The following is a 22503-nucleotide window of genomic DNA, read 5'->3' as shown; positions in this document are numbered from 1 at the left end:
GCTGAGTCTCGAGGAGGATAGGGGTCCCCAAAGACACATGGGATCCCACAGGATGACCTTGGGGTCCTGAGAGGCCAGTGTCCTCAGGAGGAATGTGGGGCCCCTCCGAGGGCTCTGGGGTGTGGGAGGGCTGGGGTCCCTAAAATGGCTAAGGGCCACAGGAGGGCTATGGGGTCCCCAGCAGGGCTGTGAGTTCCTCCAGCAGGTTATGGGTTTCCCAGCAGGACTGTGGTGTCTCTCAGGGGGTTTTGGGGTCCCAGCAGGGCTGTTTGGTCTCTCCATCGTGTTTTTGAGTCCCCAGGAGACCTGTGAGGTCACTCAGGGGCTTTTGGGTTCCCCAGGAGACCTGTGGGGTTCCTCACAGAGTTTTGGGGTCCCAGCAGGGCTGTGGGGTCCCCAGCAGGGCTGGGCTCCAGCTGCCAGCGCTGCCAGGGGACCCATCCGCACGGGCTGGGAAGGGCAGGGCAGGGGCTCAGGGGACCGTCCCCCCTTTCCAGGCCATCTGAAGCCGCCCCAGCCTGGCAGGGCAGGGGAGCAGCCACACGGCGTGAGGGGTGGCAGCCCCGTGTCCCCCGAGGATGATCCCCCCGACCCACAGAGGAGCCTCAGCATCGCCCCGCGCACCCAACGCCTCGGCACAGGGAAGGAGCTTTGCTTTGGGAGGGTGGGGGACGTTACTTTCTGCTGCCTGGAGCTTAATTGCCGTGCACTAATCGGATGTTTTATTGAACTGAAATGTGCCTGATTTTGACTTCCTGCCTCAGTCCTGCCTGATGGGCTGAGAGAGCTGCCTGGCTGCCACCAGCTTCTCAAGGCTTCTTAGCTGCCCAGGATAATCATGACTGAATCACCGGCCAATATCAGTAATTATGGGTGAAGAACAGTAATAACAACTTCAAAAATCATCTCTGTAATAAAATTCATAATATACAATACATAATGTCTTATGTACCTGTGAAACATCTTAAGATAGTTTCAGTGGGTTGGACTTTTATGGGACCAGTTCCCCACGCAGCCACTCTGTCACTCTCCCTCCACAACTGGACAGCGGGAGAAAACCACAACGAAAGGCTCGTGGGTCGAACTCATGACAGGGAGATCAACCAACAAGTGCCGTCATGGTCAAAACAGACTTGATTTGGGGAAATTAATTCTCTTTATTGCCATTCAAATAAGAGAAGGATAATGAGAACAAAGGACAAGGTTCTCCCACATGCATCCTTCCCAGGGGCTGAAGTACTTCACAGTCCGTTCCAGCAGTGAGCGAGAGCTGCTCTCCATGGGGTGACAGGTCCTACCTGGTGCTGCCTCCAGGAGCCTGCTGGAATGGGCTTCTTGAAGGTCTCTCCCAGGGCCTTGGGGCTCCCCATGGGTCTCACCAACCATGGCAGTTGGGTTGGAGACCATCGCTGGCCGGGTCACACAGACCAGAGAGTCTGCAGGAGCTGCACCAGCACCTCGGTGATGACACAACTTCTGCCTGGGGTGCCATGTGGAAGTAGAGCTGTGCCACGGCCATCACCGCCTGCCAGGAGTCACCTGAGTGTCACCCACAGGGCACGGGGTGTCCCAGGGCACCCAAAGGATCCCAGGTCACGCTGAGGCTCCAGCACTCACGTTCTGGTTGGGGCTGAAGAACTGGGTGTGCGCGTAGCGGGTCAGCATGTTGATGATGACCACCTGCCCCCACTCCTCCACGTCAATAAGGAGGTTGCAGAGTTTGCGGTAGTTCTTGTGGATGAGGTCGATTTGCTCGGGGTAACCTCCTCGAACGCCATCACCACGCTGCCCATCAACAGCTGCGCAGGGAAAGCCCAGGGTGACCCACTGGGGTGGTGGCATCTCTGTGAGGATGCTGGACCTGCAGGAATGGCTGCAGGATGCGCTATCATTGGAGACGAGACACAGAGCCCTTCCCTGGTCCCCTCCCTGAGATGGGAAAATGCCACCACTGTTGTCTTTTCTAAGGGACATCCATCCCCATCAAAGAGACAGGACCTGCAAGGCCACGTCCACCCAGTCCCGCTGTTGTGGCACCCATGGGACAATCCTGGGCCAGAGCCACCATGGCCAGAAGCTCCCAGGGGCTCCTTGGGGTGGCCCTGCAGACGGTGGCAGGGCTGTGGCCCCGCTCCTCCTGCCGGCAGCGCCGCCTGGAACCCGAGCCTGAGCATGGGCTTGGGGTTGGGTGGCAGCACCATTCCAATGCCCTTCCAGGGAATGAGGCTGTGCCAACTCTGTGACATTTGTTGCTCTTGTCACTTTCCAGTTCCCAGCAGCTCCTTTCCCCGAAGCCGCCGCTGAGCGACGTCCCAGCCCTGGTGCAGCCACCCCCTCCTGCCCCCGCAGCAGCAGCTGCTCTTCGCTCCCCGGGGCCTCTTGCAGGACACGCACTTTTGCACATGTCCTGCAGCTCCTGCACTCCAGAGCCTCTCCAGGGTCTCCCCCACGACCTCCCTCCCTCCGTTCCCAAACTTTCCAGTGGAATTAGCAAATTAATTGCAACTTTAACAAGTGGAAACACCCGCCCAAGGATTTTCTGCACTTTGTTCTATTCGGGGTTTGGCTTTCAGCCTTTCTCCGCCTCTCATGTACACCAATGAAGATGAAAGGTCAGGTTTCGCCTGAGCGCCTGCTGAACCACCCATCCCCTGTATTGCCCTCAGCCCCTGCAGGAGCGGGCAGCCCGGCTCTGTCACCGGCTCTGTCCCAAAGAAAACAATGCTACCAGCTGCTGCTTTTGCTGCCATCATTTTCAGCATTGTAGGTGCTACAGGCGTAGCAGCTGCTGGCACTGGCCTGGTAAGCACGCTCCCATCTCCGTACCCCATTGCACGCGGCTGCCTGGACCGTGATCAGCTCAGGACAGGGAGGGGAAGATGGACAGGGCTTGTCCCAGGACGGCTCCAGCTCAGAGACGTTGGGCAGGACGGGTGACTTTTGCCCGAGCCCTTGTGCCTGGCAGGATCCGTCCCGGGCAGGGTGTGATGGCAGGTGGGACCCTGCCCTGGCGCACGGGCAGGACGGCACGAGCACGGCGCTGACACCCCTTTTCTGTTCCTCTCTCCTTGCAGGTGTTGAAAAACACTGTAAGTAGGAGCTTGGTGAGACCTGCACCGGCATTTTGGGGATCTGGGGACGTTGGAGGTGATGGGGCTGGTTTTGCCGCCTTCTCACCTTCCGTCCCCGGTGCGGTTCACAGTCGACCAGATTTCTGCTGTTGAGGAGCGTCCCTGGGCATGGGGAGATTTTGGAGGAGGTGTCGGAGAGTGAGTTGCAGCCTGGGGACATCGTGCTCTTCCCCATGGATGGAAGCAATAACTTCATGTTCCGGGCCATCTTCAAACATGCAGCCGTGTACTGCGGGGATGGAGAGGTCATACACTTCCTGGGTAACTGTCACAAGCCCTGGTTTCTTTCGTGTTGTGTTTGTGGCCAAAGTGTGGCCAGTGGCTGTGGTGGCCAGGCCAGGATGATGGGCGGCTCTTGCTTTTTTAGACACGGACGCTCCGGACAGCAAGGGTCGCAATTTCAGTTCTAAGTGTCGCGGTCAGATTGTCAAGTCAGGCTACAAAGCCCTGAGAAAAGAGAGGGGGCAATGCCGAATTTACCGGAAAAAAGGTGGGGTCGATCTCAATGATTTCCATAGTAGAGTCAGGAGGGCGATGGACAGCGAAGCCGATTATAACGCCTGCACAAACAACTGCATCCACTTCGCCCTCTCCCTCCTGGGCTTGGAGGAGTTCTCCTCACAACTGGTGAGCACGGAGCTGGTGTGATAGCCACAGTGGGATGGCTCCTGCACCCCCCAGCCCTGTGTTTGCATCCTGACCTGATTCCCCCTGGGGTGCCCGTGGGCGGTGGGGACAGTGGTGGGGACAGCGGAGCCCCCTGCACATGGACAGCTTTGTCTTGCAGGTGCAAATCCAAGATGAAGGTGGCAGGAGCAGCGGCAGTGGGCCTGAGAATACCTCCGTGTAAGCCCCCCTGGCAGGGTTTGGGGTGCCTAGGAGGGCTGAGTGTCGAGGAGGATTGGGGTCCCCAAAGAGGCATGGGATCCCACAGGATGACCTTGGGGACCTGAGAGGCCAGTGTCCTCAGGAGGGCTGAGGCCCCCCGTAAGGTTATGGAGTGTGGGAGGGCTGGGGTCCCTACAACGGCTAAGGGCCACAGGAGGGCTCTGCAGTCCCCAACAGGGCTGTGAGTTCCTCCAGAGGGTTTTGGGGCCCCAGGGGGGCTGTGGGGTCCCTCACAGGGTTTTGGGGTCCCAGCAGGGCTGTGGGGTCCCCAGCAGGGCTGGGCTCCAGCTGCCAGCGCTGCCAGGGGACCCATCCGCACGGGCTGGGAAGGGCAGGGCAGGGGCTCAGGGGACCATCCCCTCTTTCCAGGTCATCCAAAGACACCCCAGTGCGGCGGGGCAGGGGAGCAGCCACACGGCGTGAGGGGTGGCAGCCCCGTGTCCCCCGAGGATGATCCCCCTGGCCCACAGAGGAGCCTCAGCATCGCCCCGCGCACCCAACGCCTCGGCACAGGGAAGGAGCTTTGCTTTGGGAGGGTGGGGGACGTTGCTTTCTGCTGCCTGGAACTTGATTGCCGTGCACTAATCAGATATTTTATTAAACTCTGCTACCCAAAATGTACTGATTTCCTCTGCTGCCTCAGTCCTGCCTGATGGGCTGAGAGAGCTGCCCGGCTGCCACCAGCCTCTCGGGGCTCCTTAGCTGCCCAGGATAATCATGAGTGACACACCAGCCAAAGTCAGTAATTACCGCTGGAAAACAGTAATAACAGCAACAATCAGCATCTCTATAATAAAATAAAAAATGCAATACAAAACATATCTTCTGGTGACTGTTTGGTGGGAATGGTGGCATGTCTGTGAGGATGCCGCCTGGGTGGGAATGGTGGTATCCTCCTGAAGATGCCGGTTGTGGGGACGGCGGTGTCCCCGTGAGGATGCTGGGTCAGTGGGGACATTGGCATCCCCATGAGGACGTCAGCCCTGCGGGGATGGCTGCAATGCCACGAGGATGCCCTATCTACAGGGACAAGACACAGAGCCCTTCCCTGGTCCCCTCCCTGAGATGGGAAAATGCCACCACTATTGTCTTTTCTAAGGGACATCCATCGCCACCAAAGAGACAGGACCTGCAAGTCAGTGTCCACCCAATGCTGCTGATGTGGCACCCATGGGACAATGCTGGGCCAGAGCCACCATGGCCAGAAGCTCCCAGGGGCTCCTTGGGGTGTCCCTGCAGACGGTGGCAGGGCTGTGGCCCCGCTCCTCCTGCCGGCAGCGCCGCCTGGAACCTGAGCCTGAGCATGGGCTTGGGGTTGGGTGGCAGCACCATTGCAATGCCCTTCCAGGGAATGAGGCTGTGCCAGCCCTGTGGCATTTGTGCAGTTTTCACTTTCACTTTCCAGTTCCCAGCAGCTCCTTTCCCCGAAGCCGCCGCTGAGCGAAGTCCCAGCCCTGGTGCAGCCACCCCCTCCTGCCCCCGCAGCAGCAGCTGCTCTTCGCTCCCCGGGGCCTCTTGCAGGACACGCACTTTTGCACATGTCCTGCAGCTCCTGCACTCCAGAGCCTTTCCAGGGTCTCCCCCACGACCTCCCTCCCTCTGTTCCCAAACTTAACATTTCCAGTGGAATTAGCAAATTAATTACAGCTTTAAGAAGTGGAAACACCCGCCCAAGGCTTTTCTGCCCTTTGTTCTCTTTGGGGTTTGGCTTTCAGCCTTTCTCCACCTCCTGTGTGTCAAGAAGGATGTGAGGTGGGGTTTCGCCTGAGCGCCTGCTGAACCACCCATCCCCTGCATTTCCCTCAGCCCTTGGAGGAGCGAGCAGCCCGGCTCTGTCACCAGCTCTGTCCCAGAGAAAAAAATGCTACGAGCTGCTGCTGCCATCGTCGGCACCATTGTAGGTGCTGCAGGTGTTGCAGCTGTTAGCACTGGCCTGGTAAGCACGCTCCCATCTCCGCACCCCATTGCACGCGGCTGCCTGGACCGCGGTCAGCCCAGGACAGGGAGGGGAAGATGGACAGGGCTTGTCCCGGGACGGCTCCAGCTCGGAGATGTTGGGCAGGACGGGTGACTTTTGCCTGAGCCCTTGTGCCTGGCAGGATCCATCCCGGGCAGGGTGTGATGGCAGGTGGGACCCTGCCCTGGCGCACGGGCGGGACGGCACGAGCACGGCGCTGACACCCCTTTGCTGTTCCTCTCTCCTTGCAGCTGTGGACCAACACTGTAAGTAGGAGCTTGGTGAGACCTGCACCGGCATTTTGGGGATCTGGAGGATGTTGGGGTCTGATGGGGCTGTTTCTGCCACCTTCTCACCATCCCTCCCCGGTGCGGTTCGCAGTCAACCAGATTTCTGCTGTTCAAGAGTGTCCCCGGTCACGGGGAGATCTTCGAGGAGGTGTCAGAGAGTGAGTTGCAGCCTGGGGACATCTTGCTCTACCCCATGGACAGAAGCAATAACTTCATGTTCCAGGCCATCTTCAAACATGCAGCCGTGTACTGCGGGGATGGAGAGGTCATACACTTCGGGGGTGAGTGCCAGACCCCCTGGTTCCTTTTGGGTTCTGGTTGTGGCCAAAATGTGACCAGTGGCTGTGGTGGCCAGGCCAGGGTGATGGGCGGCTCTTGCTTTTCTAGGCACGGACACTCCGAACAGCAGTGGTCCCAGCAGCAGTCTGACAACTCCCGGTCAGATTGTCAAGTCAGGCTACCAAGCCCTGAGAAAAGAGAGGGGGCAATGCCGAATTTACCGGAAAAAAGGCGGGGTTGATCTCAATGATTTCCATAGTAGAGTCAGGAGGGCAATGAACAGCAAAGCCGAGTATAACGCCTACACACACAACTGCATCCACTTCGCCCTCTACCTCCTGGGCTTGGAGGAGTTCTCCTCACAACTGGTGAGCACGGAGCTGGTGTGACGGCCGCGGTGGGACGGCTCCTGCACCCCCCAGCCCTGCGTTTGCATCCTGACCTGATTCCCCCTGGGGTGCCCGTGGGCGGTGGGGACGGCGGTGGGGACAGCGGAGCCCCCTGCACATGGACAGCTTTCTCTTGCAGGTGAAATTCCAAAATTAATGTGACGGCTGCTGCAGTGAGGATGTGAGTATCCTCATGTCAATTCCCGGGCAGGGTTTGGGGTCCCTGGGAGGAATGTGGGGTCCAAGAGATGGCTTTGCATGCCTCAAGAGGCCTGCAGATTCCCTCGGAGTATTTGGGGGTGTCCAGCAGGGCTGTGCCATCCCTCAGGGGGTTTTGGGGACCCCAGCAGGACTGGGCGGTTCCCAGCAGGGCTGTGAGTTCCTCCAGTGGCTTTTGGGGTCCCAGCAGGGCTGTGAGTTCCTCCAGACGGTTTTGGGTTTCCCAGCAGGGCTGTGGTGTCTCTCGGGGGGTTTTGGGGTCCCAGCAGGGCCGTGGGGTCCCTCAGAGGGTTTTGGGGTCCCAGCAGGGCTGTGGGGTCCCCAGCAGGGCTGGGCTCCAGCTGCCAGCGCTGCCAGGGGACCCATCCGCACGGGCTGGGAAGGGCAGGGCAGGGGCTCAGGGGACCGTCCCCCCTTTCCAGGCCATCTGAAGCCCCCCCAGCCTGGCAGGGCAGGGGAGCAGCCACACGGCGTGAGGGGTGGCAGCCCCGTGTCCCCCGAGGATGATCCCCCCGACCCACAGAGGAGCCTCAGCATCGCCCCGCACACCCAACGCCTCGGCACAGGGAAGGAGCTTTGCTTTGGGAGGGTGGGGGACGTTGCTTTCTGCTGCCTGGAGCTTAATTGCCGTGCACTAATCGGATGTTTTATTGAACTTTGCTACCTGAAATGTGCCTGATTTTGCCTTCCTGCCTCAGTCCTGCCTGATGGACTGAGAGAGCTGCCTGGCTGCCACCTTCCCAAGGCTTCTTAGCTGCCCAGGATAATCATGACTGAATCACCGGCTAATATCAGTAATTATGGGTGAAGAACAGTAATAACAACTTCAAAAATCATCTCTGTAATAAAATTCATAATATACAATACATAATGTCTTATGTATCTGTGAAACATCTTAAGATAGTTTCAGTGGGTTGGACTTTTATGGGACCAGTTCCCCACGCAGCCACTCTGTCACTCTCCCTCCACAACTGGACAGCGGGAGAAAACCACAACGAAAGGCTCGTGGGTCGAACTCACGACAGGGAGATCAACCAACAAGTGCCGTCATGGTCAAAACAGACTTGATTTGGGGAAATTAATTCTCTTTATTGCCATTCAAATAAGAGAAGGATAATGAGAACAAAGGACAAGGTTCTCCCACATGCATCCTTCCCAGGGGCTGAAGTACTTCACAGTCCGTTCCAGCAGTGAGCGAGGGCTGCTCTCCATGGGGTGACAGGTCCTACCTGGTGCTGCCTCCAGGAGCCTGCTGGAATGGGCTTCTTGAAGGTCTCTCCCAGGGCCTTGGGGCTCCCCATGGGTCTCACCAACCATGGCAGTTGGGTTGGAGACCATCGCTGGCCGGGTCACACAGACCAGAGAGTCTGCAGGAGCTGCACCAGCACCTCGGTGATGACACAACTTCTGCCTGGGGTGCCATGTGGAAGTAGAGCTGTGCCACGGCCATCACCGCCTGCCAGGAGTCACCTGAGTGTCACCCACAGGGCACGGGGTGTCCCAGGGCACCCAAAGGATCCCAGGTCACGCTGAGGCTCCAGCACTCACGTTCTGGTTGGGGCTGAGGAACTGGGTGTGCGCGTAGCGGGTCAGCATGTTGATGATGACCACCTGCCCCCACTCCTCCACGTCAATAAGGAGGTTGCAGAGTTTGCGGTAGTTCTTGTGGATGAGGTCGATTTGCTCGGGGTAACCTCCTCGAACGCCATCACCACGCTGCCCATCAACAGCTGCGCAGGGAAAGCCCAGGGTGACCCACTGGGGTGGTGGCATCTCTGTGAGGATGCTGGACCTGCAGGAATGGCTGCAGGATGCGCTATCATTGGAGACAAGACACAGAGCCCTTCCCTGGTCCCCTCCCTGAGATGGGAAAATGCCACCACTGTTGTCTTTTCTAAGGGACATCCATCGCCACCAAAGAGACAGGACCTGCAAGGCCACGTGCACCCAATGCTGCTGATGTGGCACCCATGGGACAATGCTGGGCCAGAGCCACCATGGCCAGAAGCTCCCAGGGGCTCCTTGGGGTGGCCCTGCAGACGGTGGCAGGGCTGTGGTCCCGCTCCTCCTGCCGGCAGCGCCGCCTGGAACCCGAGCCTGAGCATGGGCTTGGGGTTGGGTGGCAGCACCATTCCGATGCCCTTCCAGGGAATGAGGCTGTGCCAACTCTGTGACATTTGTTGCTCTTGTCACTTTGCGGTTCCCAGCAGCTCCTTTCCCCGAAGCCACCGCTGAGCGACGTCCCAGCCCTGGTGCAGCCACCCCCTCCTGCCCCCGCAGCAGCAGCTGCTCTTCGCTCCCTGGGGCCTCTTGCAGGACACGCACTTTTGCACATGTCCTGCAGCTCCTGCACTCCAGAGCCTCTCCAGGGTCTCCCCAACACCTCCCTCCCTCCGTTCCCAAACTTTCCAGTGGAATTAGCAAATTAATTGCAACTTTAACAAGTGGAAACACCCGCCCAAGGATTTTCTGCACTTTGTTCTATTCGGGGTTTGGCTTTCAGCCTTTCTCCGCCTCTCATGTACACCAATGAAGATGAAAGGTCAGGTTTCGCCTGAGCGCCTGCTGAACCACCCATCCCCTGTATTGCCCTCAGCCCCTGCAGGAGCGGGCAGCCCGGCTCTGTCACCAGCTCTGTCCCAAAGAAAACAATGCTACCAGCTGCTGCTGTTGCTGCCATCATTTTCAGCATCGTAGGTGCTGCAGGCGTAGCAGCTGCTGGCACTGGCCTGGTAAGCACGCTCCCATCTCCGCACCCCATTGCACGCGGCTGCCTGGACCGCGGTCAGCCCAGGACAGGGAGGGGAAGATGGACAGGGCTTGTCCCGGGACGGCTCCAGCTCGGAGACGTTGGGCAGGACGGGTGACTTTTGCCCGAGCCCTTGTGCCTGGCAGGATCCATCCCGGGCAGGGTGTGATGGCAGGTGGGACCCTGCCCTGGCGCACGGGCAGGACAGCACGAGCACGGCGCTGACACCCCTTTGCTGTTCCTCTCTCCTTGCAGGTGTTGAAAAACACTGTAAGTAGGAGCTTGGTGAGACCTGCACCGGCATTTTGGGGATCTGGGGACGTTGGAGGTGATGGGGCTGGTTTTGCCGCCTTCTCACCTTCCGTCCCCGGTGCGGTTCACAGTCGACCAGATTTCTGCTGTTGAGGAGCGTCCCTGGGCATGGGGAGATTTTGGAGGAGGTGTCGGAGAGTGAGTTGCAGCCTGGGGACATCGTGCTCTTCCCCATGGATGGAAGCAATAACTTCATGTTCCGGGCCATCTTCAAACATGCAGCCGTGTACTGCGGGGATGGAGAGGTCATACACTTCCTGGGTAACTGTCACAAGCCCTGGTTTCTTTCGTGTTGTGTTTGTGGCCAAAGTGTGGCCAGTGGCTGTGGTGGCCAGGCCAGGGTGATGGGCGGCTCTTGCTTTTTTAGGCACGGACGCTCCGGACAGCAAGGGTCGCAATTTCAGTTCTAAGTGTCGCGGTCAGATTGTCAAGTCAGGCTACCAAGCCCTGAGAAAAGAGAGGGGGCAATGACGAATTTACCGGAAAAAAGGTGGGGTCGATCTCAATGATTTCCGTAGTAGAGTCAGGAGAGCGATGGACAGCGAAGCCGATTATAACGCCTGCACAAACAACTGCATCCACTTCGCCCTCTCCCTCCTGGGCTTGGAGGAGTTCTCCTCACAACTGGTGAGCACGGAGCTGGTGTGATAGCCACAGTGGGATGGCTCCTGCACCACCCCAGCCCTGCGTTTGCATCCTGACCTGATTCCCCCTGGGGTGCCCGTGGGCGGTGGGGACAGCGGTGGGGACAGCGGAGCCCCCTGCACATGGACAGCTTTCTCTTGCAGGTGCAAATCCAAGATGAAGGTGGCAGGAGCAGCAGCAGTGGGCCTGAGAATACCTCCGTGTAAGCCCCCCTGGCAGGGTTTGGGGTGCCTAGGAGGGCTGAGTGTCGAGGAGGATTGGGGTCCCCAAAGAGGCATGGGATCCCACAGGATGACCTTGGGGTCCTGAGAGGCCAGTGTCCTCAGGAGGGCTGAGGCCCCCCGTAAGGTTATGGAGTGTGGGAGGGCTGGGGTCCCTACAACGGCTAAGGGCCACAGGAGGGCTCTGCAGTCCCCAACAGGGCTGTGAGTTCCTCCAGAGGGTTTTGGGGCCCCAGGGGGGCTGTGGGGTCCCTCACAGGGTTTTGGGGTCCCAGCAGGGCTGTGGGGTCCCCAGCAGGGCTGGGCTCCAGCTGCCAGCGCTGCCAGGGGACCCATCCGCACGGGCTGGGAAGGGCAGGGCAGGGGCTCAGGGGACCGTCCCCCCTTTCCAGGTCATCCAAAGACACCCCAGTGCGGCGGGGCAGGGGAGCAGCCACACGGCGTGAGGGGTGGCAGCCCCGTGTCCCCCGAGGATGATCCCCCCGACCCACAGAGGAGCCTCAGCATCGCCCCGCGCACCCAACGCCTCGGCACAGGGAAGGAGCTTTGCTTTGGGAGGGTGGGGGACGTTGCTTTCTGCTGCCTGGAACTTGATTGCCGTGCACTAATCAGATATTTTATTAAACTCTGCTACCCAAAATGTACCGATTTCCTCTGCTGCCTCAGTCCTGCCTGATGGGCTGAGAGAGCTGCCCGGCTGCCACCAGCCTCTCGGGGCTCCTTAGCTGCCCAGGATAATCATGACTGACACACCAGCCAATGTCAGTAATTACCGCTGGAAAACAGTAATAACAGCAACAATCAGCATCTCTATAATAAAATAAAAAATGCAATACAAAACATATCTTCTGGTGACTGTTTGGTGGGAATGGTGGCATGTCTGTGAGGATGCCGCCTGGGTGGGAATGGTGGTATCCTCCTGAAGATGCCGGTTGTGGGGACGGCGGTGTCCCCGTGAGGATGCTGGGTCAGTGGGGACATTGGCATCCCCATGAGGACGTCAGCCCTGCGGGAATGGCTGCAATGCCACAAGGATGCCCTATCCATGGGGACAAGACACAGAGCCCTTCCCTGATGCCCTCCCTGAGATGGTAAAATGCCACCACTGTTGTCTTTTCTAAGGGACATCCATCGCCACCAAAGAGACAGGACCTGCAAGGCCACGTGCACCCAATGCTGCTGATGTGGCACCCATGGGACAATGCTGGGCCAGAGCCACCATGGCCAGAAGCTCCCAGGGGCTCCTTGGGGTGGCCCTGCAGACGGTGGCAGGGCTGTGGCCCCGCTCCTCCTGCCGGCAGCGCCGCCTGGAACCCGAGCCTGAGCATGGGCTTGGGGTTGGGTGGCAGCACCATTGCGATGCCCTTCCAGGGAATGAGGCTGTGCCAGCCCTGTGGCATTTGTGCAGCTTTCACTTTCACTTTCCAGTTCCCAGCAGCTCCTTTCCCCGAAGCCGCCGCTGAGCGACGTCCCAGCCCTGGTGCAGCCACCCCCTCCTGCCCCCGCAGCAGCAGCTGCTCTTCGCTCCCCGGGGCCTCTTGCAGGACACGCACTTTTGCACATGTCCTGCAGCTCCTGCACTCCAGAGCCTCTCCAGGGTCTCCCCCACACTTCCCTCCCTCTGTTCCCAAACTTAACATTTCCAGTGGAATTAGCAAATTAATTACAGCTTTAAGAAGTGGAAACACCCGCCCAAGGCTTTTCTGCACTTTGTTCTGTTTGGGGTTTGGCTTTCAGCCTTTCTCCACCTCCTGTGTGTCAAGAAGGATGTGAGGTGGGGTTTCGCCTGAGCGCCTGCTGAACCACCCATCCCCTGCATTTCCCTCAGCCCTTGGAGGAGCGAGCAGCCCGGCTCTGTCACCGGCTCTGTCCCAGAGAAAAAAATGCTACGAGCTGCTGCTGCCATCGTCGGCACCATTGTAGGTGCTGCAGGTGTTGCAGCTGTTAGCACTGGCCTGGTAAGCACGCTCCCATCTCCGCACCCCATTGCACGCGGCTGCCTGGACCGTGGTCAGCCCAGGACAGGGAGGGGAAGATGGACAGGGCTTGTCCCGGGACGGCTCCAGCTCGGAGACGTTGGGCAGGACAGGTGACTTTTGCCTGAGCCCTTGTGCCTGGCAGGATCCATCCCGGGCAGGGTGTGATGGCAGGTGGGACCCTGCCCTGGCGCACGGGCAGGACGGCACGAGCACGGCGCTGACACCCCTTTGCTGTTCCTCTCTCCTTGCAGCTGTGGACCAACACTGTAAGTAGGAGCTTGGTGAGACCTGCACCGGCATTTTGGGGATCTGGAGGATGTTGGGGTCTGATGGGGCTGTTTCTGCCACCTTCTCACCATCCCTCCCCGGTGCGGTTCGCAGTCAACCAGATTTCTGCTGTTCAAGAGTGTCCCCGGTCACGGGGAGATCTTCGAGGAGGTGTCAGAGAGTGAGTTGCAGCCTGGGGACATCTTGCTCTTCCCCATGGACAGAAGCAATAAGTTCATGTTCCGGGCCATCTTCAAACATGCAGCCGTGTACTGCGGGGATGGAGAGGTCATACACTTCGGGGGTGAGTGCCAGACCCCCTGGTTCCTTTTGGCTTCTCGTTGTGGCCAAAATGTGACCAGTGGCTGTGGTGGCCAGGCCAGGGTGATGGGCGGCTCTTGCTTTTCTAGGCACGGACACTCCGAACAGCAGTGGTCCCAGCAGCAGTCTGACAACTCCCGGTCAGATTGTCAAGTCAGGCTACAAAGCCCTGAGAAATGAGAGGGGGCAATGCCGAATTTACCGGAAAAAAGGCGGGGTTGATCTCAGTGATTTCCATAGTAGAGTCAGGAGGGCAATCAACAGCGAAGCTGAGTATAACGCCTACACGCACAACTGCATCCACTTCGCCCTCTACCTCCTGGGCTTGGAGAAGTTCTCCTCACAACTGGTGAGCACGGAGCTGGTGTGACGGCCGCGGTGGGACGGCTCCTGCACCCCCCCAGCCCTGCGTTTGCATCCTGACCTGATTCCCCCTGGGGTGCCCGTGGGCGGTGGGGACGGCGGTGGGGACAGCGGAGCCCCCTGCACATGGACAGCTTTCTCTTGCAGGTGAAATTCCAAAATTAATGTGACGGCTGCTGCAGTGAGGATGTGAGTATCCTCATGTCAATTCCCGGGCAGGGTTTGGGGTCCCTGGGAGGAATGTGGGGTCCAAGAGATGGCTTTGCGTGCCTCAAGAGGCCTGCAGATTCCCTCGGAGTATTTGGGGGTGTCCAGCAGGGCTGTGCCATCCCTCAGGGGGTTTTGGGGACCCCAGCAGGACTGGGCGGTTCCCAGCAGGGCTGTGAGTTCCTCCAGTGGCTTTTGGGGTCCCAGCAGGGCTGTGAGTTCCTCCAGACGGTTTTGGGTTTCCCAGCAGGGCTGTGGTGTCTCTCGGGGGGTTTTGGGGTCCCAGCAGGGCCGTGGGGTCCCTCAGAGGGTTTTGGGGTCCCAGCAGGGCTGTGGGGTCCCCAGCAGGGCTGGGCTCCAGCTGCCAGCGCTGCCAGGGGACCCATCCGCACGGGCTGGGAAGGGCAGGGCAGGGGCTCAGGGGACCGTCCCCCCTTTCCAGGACATCTGAAGCCCCCCCAGCCTGGCAGGGCAGGGGAGCAGCCACACGGCGTGAGGGGTGGCAGCCCCGTGTCCCCCGAGGACGATCCCCCCGACCCACAGAGGAGCCTCAGCATCGCCCCGCGCACCCAACGCCTCGGCACAGGGAAGGAGCTTTGCTTTGGGAGGGTGGGGGACTTTACTTTCTGCTGCCTGGAGCTTAATTGCCGTGCACTAATCTGATGTTTTATTGAACCTGTAATGTGCCTGATTTTGCCTTCCTGCCTCAGTCCTGCCTGATGGACTGAGAGAGCTGCCTGGCTGCCACCTTCCCAAGGCTTCTTAGCTGCCCAGGATAATCATGACTGAATCACCGGCTAATATCAGTAATTATGGGTGAAGAACAGTCATAACAACTTCAAAAATCATCTCTGTAATAAAATTCATAATATACAATACATAACGTCTTATGTATCTGTGAAACATCTTAAGATAGTTTCAGTGGGTTGGACTTTTATGGGACCAGTTCCCCACGCAGCCACTCTGTCACTCTCCCTCCACAACTGGACAGCGGGAGAAAACCACAACGAAAGGCTCGTGGGTCCAACTCATGACAGGGAGATCAACCAACAAGTGCCGTCATGGTCAAAACAGACTTGATTTGGGGAAATTAATTCTCTTTATTGCCATTCAAATAAGAGAAGGATAATGAGAACAAAGGACAAGGTTCTCCCACATGCATCCTTCCCAGGGGCTGAAGTACTTCACAGTCCGTTCCAGCAGTGAGCAAGAGCTGCACTCCATGGGGTGACAGGTCCTACCTGGTGCTGCCTCCAGGAGCCTGCTGGAATGGGCTTCTTGAAGGTCTCTCCCAGGGCCTTGGGGCTCCCCATGGGTCTCACCAACCATGGCAGTTGGGTTGGAGACCATCGCTGGCCAGGTCACACAGACCAGAGAGTCTGCAGGAGCTGCACCAGCACCTAGGTGATGACACAACTTCTGCCTGGGGTGCCATGTGGAAGTAGAGCTGTGCCACGGCCATCACCGCCTGCCAGGAGTCACCTGAGTGTCACCCACAGGGCACGGGGTGTCCCAGGGCACCCAAAGGATCCCAGGTCACGCTGAGGCTCCAGCACTCACGTTCTGGTTGGGGCTGAGGAACTGGGTGTGCGCGTAGCGGGTCAGCATGTTGATGATGACCACCTGCCCCCACTCCTCCACGTCAATAAGGAGGTTGCAGAGTTTGCGGTAGTTCTTGTGGATGAGGTCGATTTGCTCGGGGTAACCTCCTCGAACGCCATCACCACGCTGCCCGTCAACAGCTGCGCAGGGAAAGCCCAGGGTGACCCACTGGGGTGGTGGCATCTCTGTGAGGATGCTGGACAAGCAGAAATGGCTGCAACACCTCAAGGATGCGCTATCGTTGGGGACAAGACACAGAGCCCTGCCCTGGTCCCCTCCCTGAGATGGGAAAATGCCACCACTATTGTCTTTTCTAAGAGACATCCATCCCCACCGAAGAGACAGGACCTTCGAGGGCACATCCACCCAGTCCCGCTGTTGTGGCACCCATGGGACAATGCTGGGCCAGAGCCACCATGGCCAGAAGCTCCCAGGGGCTCCTTGGGGTGGCCCTGCAGACGGTGGCAGGGCTGTGGCCCCGCTCCTCCTGCCGGCACCGCCGCCTGGAACCCGAGCCTGAGCATGGGCTTGGGGTTGGGTGGCAGCACCATTCCGATGCCCTTCCAGGGAATGAGGCTGTGCCAGCCCTGTGGCATTTGTGCTGTTGTCACTTTCACTTTCCAGTTCCCAGCAGCTCCTTTCCCCGAAGCCGCCGCTGAGCGACGTCCCAGCCCTGGTGCAGCCACCCCCTCCTGCCCCCGCAGCAGCAGCTGCTCTTCGCTCCCCGGGGCCTCTTGCAGGACACGCACTTTTGCACATGTCCTGCAGCTCCTGCACTCCAGAGCCTCTCCAGGGTCTCCCCAACACCTCCCTCCCTCTGTTCCCAAACTTAACATTTCCAGTGGAATTAGCAAATTAATTGCAGCTTTAGAAGTGGAAAAATGCCCAGGGCTTTTCTGCACTTTGATCTGTTTGGTGTTTGGCTTTCAGCCTTTCTCCGCCTCCTGTGTGTCAGGAAGGATGTAAGATCGAGTTTCGTCCCAGCACCTGCTGAACCACCCATCCCCTGCACTTCCTTCAGCCCCTGGAGGAGCGAGCACCCCGGCTCTGTCACCAGCTCTGTCCCAGAGAAAACAATGCCACAAGACGCTTCTGTCATCATTGGCAGTATTGTAGGTGCTGCATGCATTGTAGGTGCTGCAGGGATTATACTGGCTGCATGCATTGTACGCTCTGCAGGCATTGCAGTTTCTGCAGGCGCCAGCCTGGTAAGCACGCTCCCATCTCCGCACCCCATTGCACGCGGCTGCCTGGACTGTGGTCAGCCCAGGACAGGGAGGGGAAGATGGACAGGGCTTGTCCCGGGACGGCTCCAGCTCGGAGGCGTTGGGCAGGATGGGTGACTTTTCCCCGAGCCCTTGTGCCTGGCAGGATCCATCCCGGGCAGGGTGTGATGGCAGGTGGGACCCTGCCCTGGCGCACGGGCAGGACGGCACGAGCACGGCGCTGACACCCCTTTGTTGGTCCTCTCGGAGCTTGGAGAGACTTCTCTCAGAAGTGTGGGGTTCTCAGGGGGTGTTGGTGGCGATGGGGCTGGTTCTGCCTTCTCTTCACCATCCCTCCCCATTGCAGTTGACAGGTGTCCAATTTTCTGCTCCTCAAGAGCGTCCCCGGGCATGGGGACAACTTTGAGGAGGTTGCGGAGAGGAAGTAGCAGCCTGGGGACATCGTCCTCTTCCCCTTTGAGAGCAGCTCTGAAGACGTCATTCAGTTCCAATGTAAGCACCAGACCCCTGATCCTGTTCGGGTAAGATGGTGGCCAAACCTCTGCGGTGGCCGGGCCAGGGTGATGGGTGGCTCTTGCTTTTCCAGGCACGGGCACCCAGAGCAGCTCCGGTCTGACATGTAGTCAGACGACCCTGAGTCGTCCCTATGAGGATGCTGGGTCAGTGGGGACATTGGAATCCCCATGAGGACATCAGCCCTGTGGGGATGGCGGCAATGCCACGAGGATGCCCTATCTACGGGGACAAGACACAGAGCCCTTCCCTGGTTCCCTCCCTGAGATGGGAAAATGCCACCACTGTTGTCTTTTCTAAGGGACATCCACCGCCACCAAAGAGACAGGACCTGCAAGGCCACGTCCACCCAATGCTGCTGTTGTGGCACCCATGGGACAATGCTGGGCCAGAGCCACCATGGCCAGAAGGTCCCAGGGGCTCCTTGGGGTGGCCCTGCAGACGGTGGCAGGGCTGTGGCCCCGCTCCTCCTGCCGGCGGCGCCGCCTGGAACCCGAGCCTGAGCATGGGCTTGGGGTTGGGTGGCAGCACCATTCCGATGCCCTTCCAGGAAATGAGGCTGTGCCAACCCTGTGGCATTTGTGCAATTTTCACTTTCACTTTGCGGTTCCCAGCAGCTCCTTTCCCCGAAGCCGCCGCTGAGCGACGTCCCAGCCCTGGTGCAGCCACCCCCTCCTGCCCCCGCAGCAGCAGCTGCTCTTCGCTCTCCGGGACCTCTTGCAGGACACGCACTTTTGCACATGTCCTGCAGCTCCTGCACTCCAGAGCCTCTCCAGGGTCTCCCCAACACCTCCCTCCCTCTGTTCCCAAACTTAACATCTCCAATGGAATTAGCAAATTAATTGCAACTTTAACAAGTGGAAAAGCCCACCCGGGGCTTTTCTGCACTTTGTTCTGTTTGGGGACTGGCTTTCAGCCTTTCTCCGCCTCCTGTGTGTCAGGAAGGATGTGAGGTCAGGTTTCGTCCCAGCGCCTGCTGAACCACCCATCCCCTGCATTTCCCTCAGCCCCTGGAGGAGCGAGCAGCCCGGCTCTGTCACCGGCTCTGTCCCAGAGAAAAGAATGTTAAAAGGCAGTGTTATGAGTCTTGCCAGCTCTTCCAGCGCTGGTGAGGTAAGTATCCTCCCATCTCCGCACCCCATTGCACGCGGCTGCCTGGACCACGGTCAGCCCAGGACAGGGAGGGGAAGATGGACAGGGCTTGTCCCGGGACGGCTCCAGCTCGGAGGCGTTGGGCAGGACGGGTGACTTTTCCCCGAGCCCTTGTGCCTGGCAGGATCCGTCCCGGGCAGGGTGTGATGGCAGGTGGGACCCTGCCCTGGCGCACGGGCAGGACGGCACGAGGACGGCGCTGACAACCCTTTGCTGTTCCTCTCAGAGCTTGGAGAGACCTGCGCTGGCAGAGTGGGGGTCTGGGGGGCGTTATGGCATGATGGGGTTGGTTCTGCTACCATCTTACCTTCCTTCCCCGGTGCGGTTGGCAGAGGGAATTTGTGTCGCTCGAGTTTCTGTTCTACAACTGCGTCCCCGGGCACGGTCAGATCTTCGAGGAGGTTTCCAGGGGCGAGTTGCAGCCTGGGGACATCTTGCTCTTCCCCTTGGACGAAAGCAATAGCGTCCTCGCCCAGACCCTCTTCAAACACGCAGCCGTCTACTGCGGGGAAGGAGAGGTCATACACTTCCAGGGTAAGGACCTGACCCCCTGCTCCCGTTCAGCTTGTGATGGTGGCCAAAGTGTGACCAGCGGCTGTGGTGACCGGGTGGGGGTGATGGGCAGCTCTTGCTTTTCCAGGCACGGAGTCTAAGAGAAGCCCTGGTGTGATCACCAAAGAAGGGTTGCTGAAAATGAAAAAGGAGAGGGGGCAATACGAGGTTTGCCGGAAAAAAGGTGGGGTTGTTCTCAATGATTTCCGTCGTAGAGTCAGGGATGCGATGAACAGCGAAGCCCAGTATGACCCTTACACAAACAACTGCATCCACTTCGCCCTCTACCTCCTGGGCTTGCAGGAGTTCTACTCCAAACTGGTGAGCACGGAGCTGGTGTGACGGCCGCGGTGGGACGGCTCCTGCACCCCCCAGCCCTGCGTTTGCATCCTGACCTGATTCCCCCTGGGGTGCCCGTGGGCGGTGGGGACAGCGGTGGGGACAGCGGAGCCCCCTGCACATGGACAGCTTTCTCTTGCAGGTGAAAATGAAAAATTAAGTGTCAGGTGCTGCAGTGGTGCTGTGAGTATTGCCGTGTACAGAGCCCCGGGCAGGGTTTACAGTCCTTGGCAGGATTTAGGGTCCCTGGAGGGAATGTGGGGTTCCTCAAAGGGCTCAGTTGGCAGGAGGGCTGAGGTGTCCAGACAGGGGTGGGATCCCCTGGGATGACCTCCGTGTCCCCAGTAGAGCTGTGGAGTCTCCAGGAGGGTTTTGGTGTCTCCAGGTAGACTGTGGGGTCCCTCAGAGGGTTTTGGGGTCCCAGCAGGGCTGTGGGGTCCCTCAGGAGGTTTTGGGTTCCCCAGCAGGGCTGTGGGGTCTCTCACAAGGTTTTGGGGTCCCAGCAGGGCTGTGGGGTCTCTTGGGGAGTTTTGGGGTCCCAGCAGGGCTGTGGGGTCTCTCGGGGGTTTTTGGGGTCCCAGCAGGGCTGTGGTGTCTCTCGGGGGGTTTTGGGGTCCCAGCAGGGCTGTGGGGTCCCCAGCAGGGCTGGGCTCCAGCTGCCAGCGCTGCCAGGGGACCCATCCGCACGGGCTGGGAAGGGCAGGGCAGGGGCTCAGGGGACCGTCCCCCCTTTCCAGGCCATCTGAAGCCCCCGCAGCCTGGCAGAGCAGGGGGGCAGCCACACGGCGTGAGGGGTGGCAGCCCCGTGTCCCCCGAGGATGATCCCCCCGACCCACAGAGGAGCCTCAGCATCGCCCCGCGCACCCAACGCCTCGGCACAGGGAAGGAGCTTTGCTTTGGGAGGGTGGGGGACGTTGCTTTCTGCTGCCTGGAGCTTAATTGCCATGTGCTAATCAGATGCTTTATTAAATTTTGCTACCTGAAATGTGCCTGATTTTGCCTTCCTGCCTCAGTCCTGCCTGATGGGCTGAGAGAGCTGCCCGGCTGCCACCAGCCTCTCGGGGCATCTTAGCTGCCCAGGATAATAATGACTGAAACACCGGCCGATATCAGTAATTACTGGTGAAGAACAGTAGTAACAGCAACAAAAATATTCTCTATTATACAATAGGATAAATAGTACAGTATCATACATAACACATCACGTATCTGTCAAGCTCCAGACATGATAATGTAACTGTGGTGGGTTGGCCTTGTGTAGCTGCCGCTCTGTCACTCTCCCTCCACAACTGGACAGAGGGAGAAAAATACAAAAGGCTCGTGAGTCCAGCTTACAATCAAGACATCACCCAGCAAGTGCAATTATAGGCAACACAGGCTTGACTGGGGGAATTCCATTTATTGCCCTTCAAATCAGAGCAGGATAACGAGAAAGAAGGACCAAGCTTGAAACACCTTCCCCTACACCTCCCTTTTTCCTGAACCCAACTTCATGCCTGATTTCTCCACCTCATCCCGCCGAGCAGCACAGGGGGACAGGGAAGAAGGTTTCTGGTCTGTTCACCACATGTTGGCTCTGCCGCTCCTTCCTCCTCACACTCTGCCCCTTCTCCAGCGTGGGGTCCCACCCAGGAGACAGTTCTCCAGGAACTTCTCCAGCATGAGCTGCTCTCCGTGGGGTCCTAGCTGGTGTTGCCTCCATGAGCCTGCTGGGATGGGCTTCTTGAAGGTCTCTCCCAGGGCCTTAAGGCTCTCCGTTGGTCCCACCAACCATGGCAGTTGGGTTGGAGACCATTGCTGGCCAGGTCACACAGACCGGAGAGTCTGCAGGAGCCGCACCAGCACCTCGGTGATGACACAACTTCTGCCTGGGGTGCCAGGTGGAAGTAGAGCTGTGCCACGGCCACCACCGCCTGCCAGGAGACACCTGAGTGTCATCCACTGAGCATGAAGCACCCCAAAAGATGCTGTGTCCCATTTGGCAGCACCCAGGGGAAGCCCATCCCTGGGGACGCCCATCTCTGGGTGTCCCTCAGGTGCGTCACTGGCTCCTTGGCCGGTGGGGTCATCACAAGCCCAGGCTGATGGACACCAGCGGTGGCCTCGGGGACGGCCAGGCCTGGGGCAGGGGCTCACCGCGGCATTGCGGCTCTGCAGCAAGAGGAGCAGGTGGTGGCCTTGTAGTCATTACCACTTAAAATAATGAATCCTGTCAGCAATTGCTGACCTAAAGATACGTGAATCTTGTCAGTGTTAGCACAGTCTGCTCTTCTAATGAAGAGAAGAAGGATTTGGAGAACTTCCCATCAGGAACTTGAGGGTCTATTTTCCTTGCAGCGTAGACCTTCTGGAGCCTGGGCAATCAGTTGAGTCTTGTTTAACAAATATCTGCAGACTGTTGGATTAAGTGGCCTCTAGTTGAAATTTGCTCATTATCCCCTCATTATAATAACAAAAATCACACACCCGGGAGGGAAGGCCCATGCCCAACCTGAGACCCCTCCTCAGGGAGCCTGCATAGTCGTGAAATGATTGTGTAACCCATATGTGAATGTCTAACCAATACACAAATGTCTAACCAATATATAAATGTGTAACCAATTGGCTCTTTAGGATTGCCCTGAGGGTGTGAATGCAGTGATAAGATTTCGTTTATAACAGTCATTAATTTCTTTCTGGCCTGCTGGCGTTATTCCAGCATCCAGCCTTGCACACGTCTGTAATAAACAGCATCTCTCTGTGTGTAATCAGCTCATTGCACACTGGGAAGGGACTTGCATTTTTGGATAACACGGGGCTGCGGCTCAGCCACCCCATTGGGGACCACCTCGAAGCTCTGGCCCAGCAGCCACCCGCAGAAGATCACTGTGACACTGGGGGACATGACCACCTCCCGGGGACC

General features: G+C 58.7%; 2 protein-coding genes across 2 annotated transcripts; one reads left to right on the top strand and one right to left on the bottom strand.

Moving 5' to 3' along the window:
• The first annotated feature begins 2638 nt into the window (after positions 1 to 2638).
• LOC135992356 (uncharacterized) lies at positions 2639 to 4838 on the top strand. The gene is made up of 6 exons (XM_065641449.1): positions 2639 to 2802; positions 3075 to 3089; positions 3203 to 3392; positions 3499 to 3758; positions 3919 to 3977; positions 4389 to 4838. The coding sequence occupies exons 1-6, from the start codon at positions 2722 to 2724 to the stop codon at positions 4471 to 4473; spliced, it is 690 nt and encodes a 229-aa protein (XP_065497521.1). The 5' UTR covers positions 2639 to 2721; the 3' UTR covers positions 4474 to 4838.
• A 10578-nt stretch (positions 4839 to 15416) lies between these two features.
• LOC135992470 (uncharacterized) lies at positions 15417 to 16604 on the bottom strand. Its single transcript, XM_065641659.1, has 2 exons — positions 15778 to 16604; positions 15417 to 15685 (listed from the first exon to the last, which is right to left on the bottom strand). Exons 1-2 carry the CDS (start codon positions 16576 to 16578, stop codon positions 15536 to 15538), a joined length of 951 nt encoding a protein of 316 aa, XP_065497731.1. The 5' UTR covers positions 16579 to 16604; the 3' UTR covers positions 15417 to 15535.
• Between the last annotated feature and the right edge of the window lie 5899 nt (positions 16605 to 22503).

The sequence above is a fragment of the Caloenas nicobarica genome, chromosome 10 (genome assembly GCF_036013445.1).
Source record: "Caloenas nicobarica isolate bCalNic1 chromosome 10, bCalNic1.hap1, whole genome shotgun sequence".
Taxonomy (NCBI): Eukaryota; Metazoa; Chordata; class Aves; order Columbiformes; family Columbidae; genus Caloenas; species Caloenas nicobarica.
This window is presented reverse-complemented; position numbering and strand designations above follow the sequence as displayed.

Coding starts and splice junctions, on each gene's coding strand:
- LOC135992356 (XM_065641449.1), top strand. CDS start 2,722: ATGCTACCAGCTGCTGCTTTTGCTGCCATCATTTTCAGCATTGTAGGT. Junction 3,393..3,498: donor AGAGGTCATACACTTCCTGG/GTAACTGTCACA, acceptor TTGCTTTTTTAG/ACACGGACGCTCCGGACAGC. Junction 3,759..3,918: donor AGGAGTTCTCCTCACAACTG/GTGAGCACGGAG, acceptor TTTGTCTTGCAG/GTGCAAATCCAAGATGAAGG.
- LOC135992470 (XM_065641659.1), bottom strand. CDS start 16,578: ATGTGCAAAAGTGCGTGTCCTGCAAGAGGCCCCGGGGAGCGAAGAGCA. Junction 15,686..15,777: donor TCCTCAGCCCCAACCAGAAC/GTGAGTGCTGGA, acceptor GACTCCTGGCAG/GCGGTGATGGCCGTGGCACA.